The sequence below is a fragment of the Bombus pyrosoma genome, linkage group LG10 (assembly GCF_014825855.1).
Source record: "Bombus pyrosoma isolate SC7728 linkage group LG10, ASM1482585v1, whole genome shotgun sequence".
Taxonomy (NCBI): Eukaryota; Metazoa; Arthropoda; class Insecta; order Hymenoptera; family Apidae; genus Bombus; species Bombus pyrosoma.
The window spans coordinates 11962431-11976480 of NC_057779.1; the positions used below are offsets into that span (position 1 = coordinate 11962431).

Sequence of the window (14050 nt, forward strand, 5' to 3'; positions counted from 1 at the left end):
CGATGTATATATATATATATATATATATATATATTTTGATAATCAGCTATTTATTCTATTAATTACTTTATTGTTACTCTATCGTATATTTGCAAACCATTCGAATTATTCTACCTTAATTCTACTGTATATTTAAAAATTGTTAGAAGCAAAAGTAGAATCCTAATTCTATAGAATTCTTATTTTATTCTATATCTACATTTCAATTACGCTAGTTTTGAACACACACTTCTATATATTCTTACACTGCTAGCTTCTTGTGTATAAAGATTTTGTGTACGATTTTATGTACTACGAAGAGATAGGGAACTGCGTGTAATACGGAGCACCCAATTTTTAAAGCTCCCCAAAGAGGGAGGCATACGTTTCTCCAACGAAATTAACACGTTAATAGTTAACTATGTAAAAGCTTAAACGTGTTGAAGTAATTGAAAATTGCATGTGTTGCGACGAGCTATAAAGATAGTAGCCAATATGAAATACCTAGAAAAAGACGCTCTATTTTTATTAAGAAGAATGAATGTTTATTTAAAGAAAAAGGACAAACCAACAAATATCTTCCATTTTTTTAACTTGTATTCTGTCATATTAATTTTCTTTGTCTTCTACACGTTGAACACGCGAATCACGCACCTGACGTACATCCGTCGTGTTCCCGACGAATACGTTTTTCACTATTCTTGTCTCCTTCGTAATTGCCGCCACAAGATAAATATAATTCTGTATCATTGTCGTCGTTATCAGTGGCAATATCGTTCACGTGTTCCACATTACGTACACCTAATGCGATTTTCTCGAAAACCAAGCCAGCAATTTCGTTCTTCTTGATTTTCATCTTAGCTTGAACCATAGGATATCTCTATTCTTTGGATACTGCAAATAGTTAGATACGGTTCTCTCGTGTAATTGAACTAGTATTGTTAGCGAAGTTGCAGAGCATCGATGCTAACAAGCTCTCTTACAAAGCAGCAATAAATTCGATATTGAAGCAGGTTGCAAAAATAATTTTGATAAATTATAAACGAGCTGATTGCTTCGTTTGACAGTTTCGGATTACATGCAATGATCGTGACATGCAACATTCGTCTGATTTGTCGTCTGACAAAAATTGGAGAGCAAAATTACGTTATAACGTAAATTCGTGCTTTTTTTTATATATATATACTTACGGAGTAATTGCCAAAATTTTATTTTGCGTGTCTTTGAGATAGTAGAAATAGATGTAATACGACGAAAATATTCCTTGTACGTCCTGGCACGTTTAAAGTCTCGCAAAAGATGAATTCGCATTAAAGTGCTCGGTGAAATGTAACTTTTAAAATGATATATCGCGGGCATGAAGTTGATAAAGGACTGGAAAAAAAAAACGATGTATGACCAAGCAGAGGAAACGCTATATAAATAGCTTGACTTTTTTATGCTTTTATTACACTATTGGATTAAAGTAAAATATGTTTCTAACGAAAGATTATTTTAATATGGTGAAAAATTGCCAATATATTGAAAATTTAATACCGATTCGTTTGTTCGACGCGCAGTAAATACGAATAAAATACACATGGTAAAATATTTCTGAATCGTAGCGAACATTATAAAAGTTATAAATCGCGCGTACTAGATTTCTATTAAATTCAGTTTGTATAATATTACCCTGACGAGAAATTCACGTTCTAACATAATGTAAATAATGCAAGTGAAATATTCGGGTTCAAATCTACTCAGTTAGGATTTTCTGTAAAAGAGAAAGTGACGTAAGACGTAGATGAAACTTGCTACCTGGCCGACATATTTTCATATATTTTAGAAACGATACAAATCTCTTTTTTTTCTTACATGAAAGAATAGAACTCGTCGACCTGTATAATACTTCAGTTGATTATATTCGCAGAAGCGGAAATAATGGAATCAGAACGAAAACATTTTGGAAAAATAGCAAAATGATCGACCGATGTCAAGCTAACGATAGAAATAGCGCCCGCGTTTTCCTATCCAGAGAAATATTGAAAAAAGATTATACGATGGCACGTGATCCAGAAATGTATTAGAAGGAGAAAGTTTGAACTTCTTGAACGATGTAATTTTTAGTTGAGATAACGAATTGCAAACATGGTGTCGCATGTAACTGTAAAGTGTACCATGTTTTAAGTATGTTAAATTATTTATTCACCTTTCTTGTTTGATTTGCTTGAAGCACATTGTTCTATGATATATTTATATACCTTTTTAATAGCCGCTGTTTTTGTAACAATATGTACGATCACTATGTGCTGGAAAAGTATATATAACTAAACACGTGGCTACGTAACGGAGCAAGTAAGTATGTAGGAACATTGGAAATTTTAATAAGCACGTGGTAAAATGGATAAACAGCGTATTTTACATTTATAGTTCGTGTAGTTGGGTTTAGAACGGTAAGTACTTATAATGCAAGATAATGTTTCAATTGCAAGATTATACCACGCTAGCTTCTATACTTCACACGTAATCATTTTTCTACTGATTTTGTTAAGTATTAGATATCGTAAACCTTAAGGTACAATTGTACGTGGTACAGAAGAGAGACCGATTAGAAACGAGTATTTTTAAAAATGGGAGAAGCTATATTAATTTATCGAGGAAAGCAAAATTATTGCAAACGTGACATATTGCGTAAGCACTGACGAAAGTTCTACTTTAGATCGAGTCTGTGTAAATTTGATCCGATATTGTCTTATCAACAGGGTACCTGTACCTTACCATAACCGAAAGGAAAATAGTCGCAGCATAAAAATTGGTAGATTAGTTTAACCGATTTTGGTTACGTATAAATATTATAAATGACCGAACTGGATGTCAGAAATGCTTAAAAAAGATTCCCTTATCGATAATGGTTATCGGTAACAGAAAGAAAATTCCATCACAGACAATGGTTATCGATAAGCGAAAAAAATCCGTCACGGAAAATAGATATTGGTGACCAAAAAAAAGTTTCGTAGCGAATACTAATTATTAAGTTACTGGTGACCAAAAAAATTCTCTCGCGAATAATGGTTATCGGTAATCAAAAAAATTCTCTCACTTATAATGGTTTTTGGTGAGTGAACAAAAATTCCTCCACGGATGATGGTTAACGGTAACCAGAAAGGAATTTTCCCATCGATAATAGTCATCGATAAGCAAAAACCTTTTGAGCATCATTTATAATGGTTATTCGTAACTGGACTACTTGAAAATTAATATCGTTTAATCATTTAATTGTTAAACAAATTTCTTCAAGGCTCGAGTCTTTTATTTAAACGAAAATTACCTTCTTGCCAATGAGCTTTTTCAAAAAAATCTCAAAGCCAATTGTTATTTCTGATCCCTGCTTACCAATCTATATTCAGCTTACTTAATGCATGTAGCTTCCCCATATTCTATGGCAATATAACAAATGGACCATTTATGCAAACTTAAAATCCAACGTATGTAATATATGATTCCCTTGTCTGATAATCAGCGCAATAAATTATGGCCAAGTCGCTGTATAATCATGACATTCGGGAGATTACGTTTCCTTCCTTAGCGTATACAATAAAAGTCTGAGGGAACGTACGTGTCATGCGAGCGGCAACCGGCTGCATATTTCAGGCGCAACTGCCTCGTTGTCTCGTACGATGTCAGTTATACAGATACTAGCATAAGTCATATCTGTTGAATTCTGACAGTTAGTACCGATGTTACATCTATAAAAAGATATTTCTTAAATATTCAAACCCTTAACGCTCAAGTTCATAACGTTAAATAAGTAGGCGTTAAAGAAAGATAGAAGAAGATTCTGAAAATAAAAAAAAAACAAATTGAAATTTATTTCCCTTTTTTTAAAAAAAAGATTGTATAGAGGCGTCATGCCAAATGGTCGTAATAATTATTTTCCCTTCTTTTACTGCTATAAGCAATTGCTGTATCGTGTCCTGGTTAAATTAGGCTTGACACGCATCATCCATACTACTACTATCAATAAAATAATAAATTAAATGCGACTATAAAGTGGTGAATAATTGCATGGATATTGGCAATTTCCCGCGAATATTATGAAATTAGTTTGTGACAAACAAGATTATGTAGAAAATTTAATGAACCGTGAATATGATCACATGATATCCGGAACAGATTATAATTTATTATATATATAACATATAAAATATATTATGAATTATATTATGATTTATCTATTTATTCATGATTAAGCAAGTTTAATATTTATTCTTTTATATTGTAATTTAATAGATGACAATAAGATATTGCAATAGCCATTAGAGTAATTTCTAAACTATATTTTCCTTAATCAACCGGTTTATTCGGATCATATCGTTGTTTCTCCTTGTCTAGTTTCCTATTTTTATCAAATACAAAATTATAGTTGTTTCTTCTCGATATTGTAGAAAGAATCAAGTAAGAAGGATCAAAGAAATCGATCAGAACTAAAAGTATTGTCTTATTTCCTTAAATTCAAATTCCAGAAATATATCAATGATGTAACATATCTTTACACGATAAAATTCGTTTAGGGAAAGTTGTTGACTGTTCACGTGTACGTCTAAAATTATTAATGTTTATTAAGCGAAACGAATACTCTGTGTATGAACAAACATTAGCAAACACAGGGTTTACTGTCACATTTACACGTACGTATACTGAAATGTTCGAATTTGCATTAGTAGCACAGAATATCCTTACGGTCATCACTATGTCTATTCGACAGATCAGAATCAAGACAGAATCGCTGTGATTTCACAGATTGATTTAATTAATTTCCTTCTTCTGCTTTCGCGTGTTAGATCCGGTTAATTAATTTTTTAAGTAGACAGTGATACGTGTGAATGAGCGAGAGTAACTCTAGAAATACGCTATCAAAACCGTGAGATGGAATAAATTGGCAGTCTTGAGCAACTTCGCCAAGTTCCAAACGAGAACTCTTAAGTAATTGGAGCATCTAACGCCTTGCTAATGAGGGAGTCGCACAACATCACGATATCGTAATAGAGGCGAAATAGTGAAAAAGATTCCAGTGGAACCAGGAGGGAAGTTAGACGGGGGCGAAAGAAAATAAGGGAAGAAGGACGAACGAGGCAGCTAAAAGCGTTGCGTGGTTACTTCAACTCTAGGAGGCACATAAATGTAAGGCGCCGTGTAATAAAGTGGGCTTGTTACTTAGCCTGCCTACTGACGTGACGTTCTATACAGCCGGCTTGTACTTCCTTATCAGTTCCTCTCCTTTTCTTTCACGCTCCGTAATATTCGTAATATCTAGCTACGTAATATTAATGCAGAAAAGTTTACGTAACAATTATTTATATACAGTTCCTCGCGTTTTAATATTCGGCTCTATCCGCGTATCCAGGCTGAGCTAAAACATATAGGAACATAAGGCAGGATCTGATTTAGCACAGTAAAATGAGAAGAAAACTTCATGTATAAATGTATGACCTTGTTTTCGCGTAACAATTTGTTTCGCGTTGTACAATATTGTGTATGTTGTGAACACTGTAACACCTTTTTTACTTACCTTCAGAGAAATTACTCCAAGTGACCAGGTCCAGCTTCGATAGACATGCGAATGCATCGCATCATAGATTGTCCAACTTGTTCGAACAGCTTACACGGACACGTTAGCGAATTTGGTCGTCATGTTGAGTTTCATAAAGAGTTTCAACCTTGTCAATTGACATTTTATGAACAAGAGATTTTAAATGCCTTCATAACTAATGATCGGATTGATTCAGGTCTGGAAAGCTGATCAGGAAATAAGCATAGATAGTACGGCCTATCCCTGTGGCAGGAAATCGTTGATCTAAATAGTGTTTAGTATCACAAAATAAACTGTGATTCGAAACCTAAATCATATCGAATATGTATTTATGTGAACTTTCCTGCTTATTTTAGCTTGCTGATTCAGTCCCTGCCGCGCTTCTCACATGTTCTGACTCACCTTGTATATTATATATATATATTTATTTCTCCATTCATACGTTGTAGTTTTTGGATACAATCAATTGTCTTAAGCCTAAATTACACTTGAACAATAAACGTAAAACCCAGGATCTACAGCATATATACAGATATCTGTGGTAACAACGTTTCTATGGTTTTTATGACAACTCAGTTCTCTTACCAATTGCTCAGGTTTCCTGTTATTCTATCCATGTATTTGTTGCTTTGTGTAAAAGAGGATGATTTGAATATCTTACTGCTTATTCTACGAAAATATGAACCATTTCCTGTAGCTCGAAAGTAAATAATTTCTCCCTAACAGTAACTCTTATATGTCTATACAAATAGCAACAATTGGAGAGATATTTCCGTGTTTAAATATTAATATGATTAATCGTAATGATATTTTTTTTGTATTAAAAGTTTCATCCAATAATTTTACGCATCTAATCATAAAATCGTTTTTAACTAGATCCACTTTCAACAACTTCAATCTCCCACTTCGTTATGTTCTCAGGTTCTGAAGTACTTTGAAGATACGACGCCACTTGAAAGTAAATCTATCGCGAGTTACACTCGATAGCATTTGTCGCGAGTGACTCTGGAGAGCAGCTCGCGATAGTTTTACCTTCAAGTGGACGCGTACCTTTACGTCTTCAGCCTCGTCTACACTGACAGACAATTGTCCGTAGACATATTTCCGCAGTCAATCTGTGTACGTTGTTGGAGAAAAATCGGGAGATAACAGCGGGTAAAATGTAAGTTTCCATTGCGATAGAAAATAAGGGACAACGACTATGGACAGATGTTGAAAGAACGTGGAAACGACAACGTGCAGTTCAATTTAATCGTCCTTACGCTGGCAGGTTTTGTTTTGATTTTCTTTCTTTCGCCACCGGTTCGGCAACAATTCTCGCGTTCCATTCTATTTTCGAACCAACTTTCTGTAATAAAATGTCAAAACCAGTTTTCGACATCCTTACAAAATTCCTAAATCCAGTTTTTGAGAATATAATTAAAAAGGTGTAAGCTCAGTAGGGAATTGTTTTACCTGTCAAGCATTATAGAAAGTGTTATGCTTTGTACATTTCATACATTTCTTCATATTATGTGCATTCTGTGCAATGTTGTATTGTAAAATTTCCCACAAATCCATAGAAATCCGCTATCTACTGACAGTCTTAGAGAAAAAAGAGACATAACCGGAGACACTAATTAGGTGCAATTGCCGTGGCTGCAGGTATTACATTTCGTTTATGTCCACTTTCTCGTCTCGTTGGACAGGTTATAGGGGTGTGCGGGTATCCGAAATAATGGGCTGGGACGGTTATGGTCGTGCAAAAGGTCGGCTGATACAAAATCACAAGTAGCCGGCACCCTCATTAGACTTTAGACTGCAGTAGATAAACGACATCGTGTGCAGACAGTCTGCATACATGATCCAACGACTAGCAGCGGACATTGTACGAAGACTATCATCTACAGACAGTATCTGTGAGTTTTTTTTCTTATTATTTAATTTGTACTTTACAATTTGTCCAGCTGGACAGCTCTGTGAGTGTAGACGAGGCATTCACAATGCATTCAGCAGAAGGTATTTTAGTCGACATGCTGCGGCCAAATTCTCTGGGAACAATATTCCTGTTTTTTGGTAAACGTATTCGGATTACTTGTCACGTCTAAACTCTCCCACGCGTCTTCCGAAAATTCGATCCTGTGTCACTCGATAGCTACGTGACTTCGAGCAGCCAGCTATCCTTGAACGTTTGGATTACTCATTCTCACGAAATCCCGTCTGACCATTCGCAGGCTAAAACTCTGCTATAAAATATAAATAATAAGGTAGAAAGGTAAAATATAAAACGTACGAAAGCGTACCATTTAGTATTAGCTCAATTGACTTTGATGATTTTTAATGGTATGTTGCTGTTAATGCAAATATCATATGATAACGTAAATTATTAAAATATAATAAAAATATTGAAAATAAGGTATAATATAAATATTATAATTTCGTTTACCATGTAACGTGTACATAAACGTTTATGTATTAATCGGTAATTAGGTCCAAGTATATTAAGTTTCTTGTGATTTAGTAGTAACTCTTCTATGCTTATAAAAATTTGAAATTATGGAAATGAAATGTAGAATCTGATAGAAAGAATTCCATTGGAAAAAAAGAGTATGTGCAAATACCTTTTGCAATGTCTTTATGTGAACACGTTACGTCACGAACTTAAAATGGTTAAAAACGAATACTATTATTTATATTAAATATTATTATATATATTTATGGCTGACAATGTACATACATATGTATTTATCTTTCTGTATTTTCGTTTTCTGTCCTGTCTATTTTCTTGTTTCACTGCATCTCACGCTGTTTCTACCAAATATTACATTGGACTAACAACTACATTCGCGAGGTTCGAGAGCACAACGGTAAGCCAAAGTAGCCAATCGCCTTTGTTTTGCAGAACTATGAAGTTGCCAAAGTGATTTATGAAAAAGGTTGTATTCAAGCTGGGGAGGAATGGGTGGAACGAAATCTTCTTGCAATTGTCACTGGGGCGGTTACCACGGCATTTGCACAGGTATAATTTATTATTTTCAACATATCTTTATGCTTGCTATTTAATTCATTAATTACACGTTATTTCTGTATCAAATCTGTGTTATTGAAAGTATTGTACTACATTATTATGATAATGTCACACCTTATTATTACGATAAACGTTAAATGTCAAATGTAATACGAGAATCGTCCAGATAGTGATACCTGTTTTCACGTATTAATAACAATGAAAAAGCACTTTAAAAATGTTTCTTTATTATATACAAACACCACTTTTATTTGGATATTCATCGTAATGTGAGACGAACTTTATACCTTCGTTATATAAGACGATTCCATTAACGCTGAAATGTTGTATTCTCTACTATGATGAGGTAAATATTGGATTGAAAAAGTAAACTTTCCATGCAATCGTTTGACTAGATTACTTGTTGCAATGGTACCACTCTACTGCTCTGAAAATACTGTTTACATTATTACAGTTACGATCCAGTGCTGGATTGGATCACTGCAATGTTACTAGACCAATGTAAACGCAGTTTTACGTCCTCAACATCCAGAAAGCGTAAAAGTGTGACAGACGGTACTTTGTTATCGGCAGGATGTTCAATTTGCATCGTCATTTTAAACGAACGAGACTTCTACAATATTAGTTATTAGACATGGAATTTGGTATAATTTGTGTCAACGTATGATTGAAGCCAACTGGCCCTCTATAAGCACATTGCGTCGTTTTATATAACTTCACTTTCTGGACGACTCTCGTATGTAGACTGCGGATTATTATGTATTTATGATAAACTTAAAAGTGCAAAAGTCCATGAAAATAAGGAACTACATAAAAATCCGCTGATAATATCGATTCCTTCGTTGTTCTTTTATTGTTTATCTTGAAAAATTCTTCGAAAACTGAAAGTAAACTATTTTTTACTTTATAGTTCGTACACGTGATGAATTTATTGGATTTGCTATAACGTATCGGCGTTGCAATTCAAATATATTTTGTATTAACTGCATATACATATTTAGGCATGTATACGCATCGAAATGCTTGAAAATGAAAAACACGTTGCACGAAACCAACAACGGAAGCAATTTGTTACCTACGTTAATTTCTGCCGAAAGATTAATATTCACACGCCCGCCGGTAATAAGATAGCACACGTGTACTATCATTCGATTCTCATCGAATTTCAGAATTCCTGAAATTTTACAAATAATACACAGGAAACACCTAAATATCATCATTAAATGGTCGTATAGAAAAGCTCCAGACGATCAAGTTACACTTGGAGGGACAGATGCAATGACAGATGAAATCTTTTCTGCAAGTAATTTTTTTTTAGGGTACTTGAAGGTTATTTTCTTTTTAATGAAATTACGTATTATTGTGTGCACCAGTCTATATGCTTCTTTATCATTTGTAAAAGCTGTTGAAGGGTTTGTATCTAAAAATTACTAGTTCAAAAGATATTTTAACTTGAATTTCGTTAAACTTACTGTATGAAAGACAAAGAAAATCGGGGGACAAAATTGCTTGCAATTTTCATTGTCTTCTATAGGCAAGTTCAACAAAATTAAAAGTGTATTTGATATAATATCTAAATATCATTTGATTTTTATATTTCATCTTTAAAAATGAACCATATTTCGTCGACTCTCTACCTCTCTCACATTTTTCGTTGATAAATAAGCCCCTCAGAAGCCAAATTGATCGACTCCACTTTTTATTAATCTCCGAACTTCGTTATATTAATAAATGCATGATTAATATTCAATTCTCAGAAAGAGAATGATTTACTTCCATAAGTTCCAACAATAGAAGATTCTGAGAAAAATTTGGAAAACAGCGTTCGTAATATCGTCACTTTTCTCTAATTTGTAATTTTTTGTTGAGTGATCTAATATGACTTCTGAACAATTCGAATATGAAAGTCAGCGATATAATGTTCAGCTTTACAATGAAATATTATTGCAAGATAGTTTCTATACCATTCGTCGAGTAATCCTAAATCCATCCCTGAGAATCTAGCGATAGCACACGAGTACTATACTCTTATCCAGAAGCATATTTCTCAATTATTTGTAACGATTATCATATTACTAATCGCATTTTATATAAGAACACTGGAAGCACAAATTATTTGCAAGATTATTGTCCATTATTAGATGTCACGTATCAATTGAATAATTTTACTGTCGTTAATAAAATATTAATGAAATTTTTATGTTATTTCCAGATTCTGGGAATCTGTTTCGCTCAAAATCTTCGAGCGGACATATTCGCACAAAAAGCAAAGTGGCATTGACAATTTCGGGCCCCCACGGCGGTCTAGCATCTTATACTAATAGATGCTGATCAGTTACGTTGATCGAACTGGAAAAGTCGTCGAAGATCTCGAGAACTAACAGACCTTTGACGTAAAAATCGACACAGTTCCACGTGGAAAGTGCAGCATTCAAGATCCAGACGTCCGAACCAAATCGACTAAAGATACAGATATTTTTTCACTCCTCAATTGTTGACAGAATTACGAAGACTGCACACTTCGACGAGCTTCGTGATTTCGTGCAAATACATCACTCATGATCACGTATAAATGTTTATAACTAAAGTTTCGACATTTTATCATCCAACGTTTATATTGCATTTTATAAATTGACAAGCGAATCGTTAAGCGACGGATCACGTTTAAAGGACGATCAAAGTTCCAAAGTTTCAGTGATAATTACCATTATTCAATTATCACAGCAGCGTATCATTTAGTTTATAATGACGATGTAGCTCAGCTTAATGCGGCAGCTTGTTGCATATCCTCAACTAACTATTTTATTCCCAAAATGACGCGAAGAAAACGTCAAAGTTGCATCGCTGTTTTGTTTTATTTCTGTATAAACTTATGGCGAATTTTATGACAAACCAAAAACGTTATCAATCAAACCTTAGATTCTTACATTGCAATTGCAATTATTGCTCGTCCTTATTTTTCTACGTTAAGGGATTATTCGAGCTGATCGGATTGAACATTTCTTGTGAATTTACGTGAGTTTAGCTTCCAAATATTGCGAACAATCCATGTTTAATTTATGTTTTTGCGTACTTTATAATTAGGCTGAGGATTTTTATACATTTCTGCGAAGAAGGACGCAAAAATGCACAGAATGCATATACCCAAAATAGAGTAATCATTATATTTTTTAATGGATAAAACGAATCTCTATTGACTCTCTATTACTACGAAAATATCCACAGTCTATTTATACTCGCAACAATGACAAGTAGCGCGCTGTATTTTAGTTTAAGGCACTTTCATACATCATCGTTTCATCGTTATAATATAACAGCGTGCGAGGACGAAAAAGAAAGATAAAGAAACTTGCTTTGAAGAAGCAAATCAATTGTAAAATACGATTCATTCGAGGACTATAAAATGCGTAAATTAACAAATCGTCGAAAGTAATGCGTGTATTTGCAGCGAAAAGAGTGTTGTTCAATTTATCAGTAGACTGCGGATTTTCGTGCAAATTCAAGTGTTCCAGAATACAATAGAAAATGTAGAACTTGCAAAGAATATCGGTTTACATACAAAGTATCATAAAAAGCCCTATGCTTTGGATATCTTACATATCTTTTCATATTACGTGCATTCTGAGCGATTTTACATTTGTCAAATATCCCATAAATGCATAAAGGTCCGCAGTCTACCCATCAATTTTCTCAAACCTTTCGCAAGCCATTCTCGTATTTCACGGTCTACTGGACATTCCTTGATACTCGGTTTGCGTCTGTCATAATTATAATTTGAGCGAACAAGGCGGAAAAAGACGTTGCCTCGGACTTTTCCGATTCTTCGTCGAGATTGATACCGTTCTTCTGTTCTTGACGAAGGGAAAGTCGATGAGTTCGGATAGGGCGCGTAGAAACGAGAGAAAGGGGCAAAGAGCAGAGAGCAGAAGAGACAAATAAAGCAGAATAATGCCTGCTCGGTTTACGAGGAACGGTGTGTCGAGGCATTAAAGTCGATTGACGTGATGTCGTGGGGGCGCGGTGAACACGACTGAGCTCACCGCACAGCAAATTCTTGTGGCATGGCCACGAGAGTAAAAGCCATATTACACGCAAGTGTATAATAACCTTCTGTTGCTCCAATTGATCGTTAAAACGGTTGCTCGAGCCACATTGAACATATTGATCCTGTGCTACATGCCGACACGTTCCCTCCATCGGTAGGCCAGGTGCCTGTCGTATCGTATATGCTGCCGTCACGTGGCTGAATTATATCGACAAGAGACAGTAGCGGTGCTAGTTACTCTATGAATTAAAAAATATTGGCCCCTTAATTAATATGGACCAGTATGCAGTACGATTCGTTCATTAACTGCCAACATTACACTCTGACACGTCCTTCCTTCATTCTTTGGTAAACAGGGCAAATATGTGTCAGAGTGTCTCGACAAACAGCTAACACACGCGGTGACTAGTAGTATATGTATATATTCACTGATTCACTTTTGTATTTTGCCTTTTAAAATGCCCTATCGTTTTCTTTCGCGTTGATTCTGTTTTACCGACTTAATCCACTGATTCGTGTAATTTGGTTCCTAAAGTACGTTTTACATACTTTTCTAGTTTCTCGGTTGTATTTTCCTCCTTTATTTTCTCTTTTTCTTTGTTATTCCCCGTTCAAGCAGTGTATTTTTATAACAGCGCAAGTACGTTTAAACAGTGCGTTTTCCTTCTCGAATAGATAAAAATGGTTTGCGGCTCTAAAACAACAATGCCATGCTTGTAAATATTCAATGTATACATGCATACTACATTTGTACATACAGAGTGTTCTAGTTCTTTTCGGGAAGACGATGCTAGCGTGTTTCACGAGTGAAAATAAGAAAAATAAGTAAATGTTTTACTGAAAAGTTATAATTAGATTGCGGATTTATATACATCTATGGAAAACTTTAAAGTGGAGAAATATATAAGACGCAGGTAATATATAATAAATGTTCAAAGTGAAGTAATTGTTATCTTTTATGGGTAAAACAGATCTTTATGTAGGTTTCATTGCCTTAGGTATGTAAATAAACATATGAAATCGCATACAAATCCGCAGTCTAGTTACAACAAATATACAGAATGATAATTGGTAATTGCTTCCTTTAAATGTTATAGTTAAACGAACATTAGTGTAAGCACTGGATGAGTTAATTTCTTGAGTTCCAAGATAGGATATTCCGCTGTTGGACTTTTATTTAAAAGATAAAATTTATGCGACAAGAATGAATACGCGCAAAGACTGCTACAGAAAAACTTTTGTAACGTATTCACTGAATTGAAAAAGAACCGACAAGAAACTCGCAATGCAAAAATGTTTGTAATTCAATAATTTCAAGCGAAACTAGCATAAATTTCTCGAATCTGTTTCTACTTTATCGACCGAACAAGTGGAGCGTTGTTACTTCGTAATTTTGTTACAACTTGTCAAAAAATGATTTGTGACGCTATGTTTAGAACTCATAGACTCT

At 34.3% G+C, this 14050-nt stretch overlaps 1 protein-coding gene and 1 long non-coding RNA gene across 12 annotated transcripts in view; one reads left to right on the forward strand and one right to left on the reverse strand.

Annotated features, from left to right (window-relative positions):
* Positions 1-10900, forward strand: part of LOC122571939 (tetraspanin-5) — a 110150-nt gene extending 99250 nt beyond the window's left edge. For 2 of the 6 annotated variants that reach the window (XM_043736303.1, XM_043736308.1), the window contains 2 exons: positions 8409-8546; positions 10768-10898. In XM_043736303.1, the coding sequence (XP_043592238.1) occupies positions 8409-8546; positions 10768-10836 (207 nt within the window). In that variant the 3' untranslated portion in view covers positions 10837-10898. Of the gene's footprint in view, positions 1-8408; positions 8547-9465; positions 9718-10767 lie in introns of those variants that run through there. The other 4 variants (XM_043736304.1, XM_043736306.1, XM_043736305.1 and 1 more) reach the window with 3 other exon arrangements.
* Positions 86-8423, reverse strand: LOC122571944. 6 transcript variants are annotated; one of them, XR_006318299.1, is made up of 5 exons: positions 8265-8423; positions 7004-7773; positions 6134-6896; positions 5528-6063; positions 86-5368 (listed from the first exon to the last, which is right to left on the reverse strand). It is a non-coding gene; the product is annotated as an uncharacterized LOC122571944 (long non-coding RNA). The 6 variants fall into 6 exon arrangements; XR_006318301.1 differs by having other exon boundaries at positions 86-1353; positions 3575-5368; positions 5528-6896; XR_006318298.1 differs by having other exon boundaries at positions 86-873; positions 1170-5368; positions 5528-6896.
* Positions 10901-14050: the final 3150 nt, after the last annotated feature.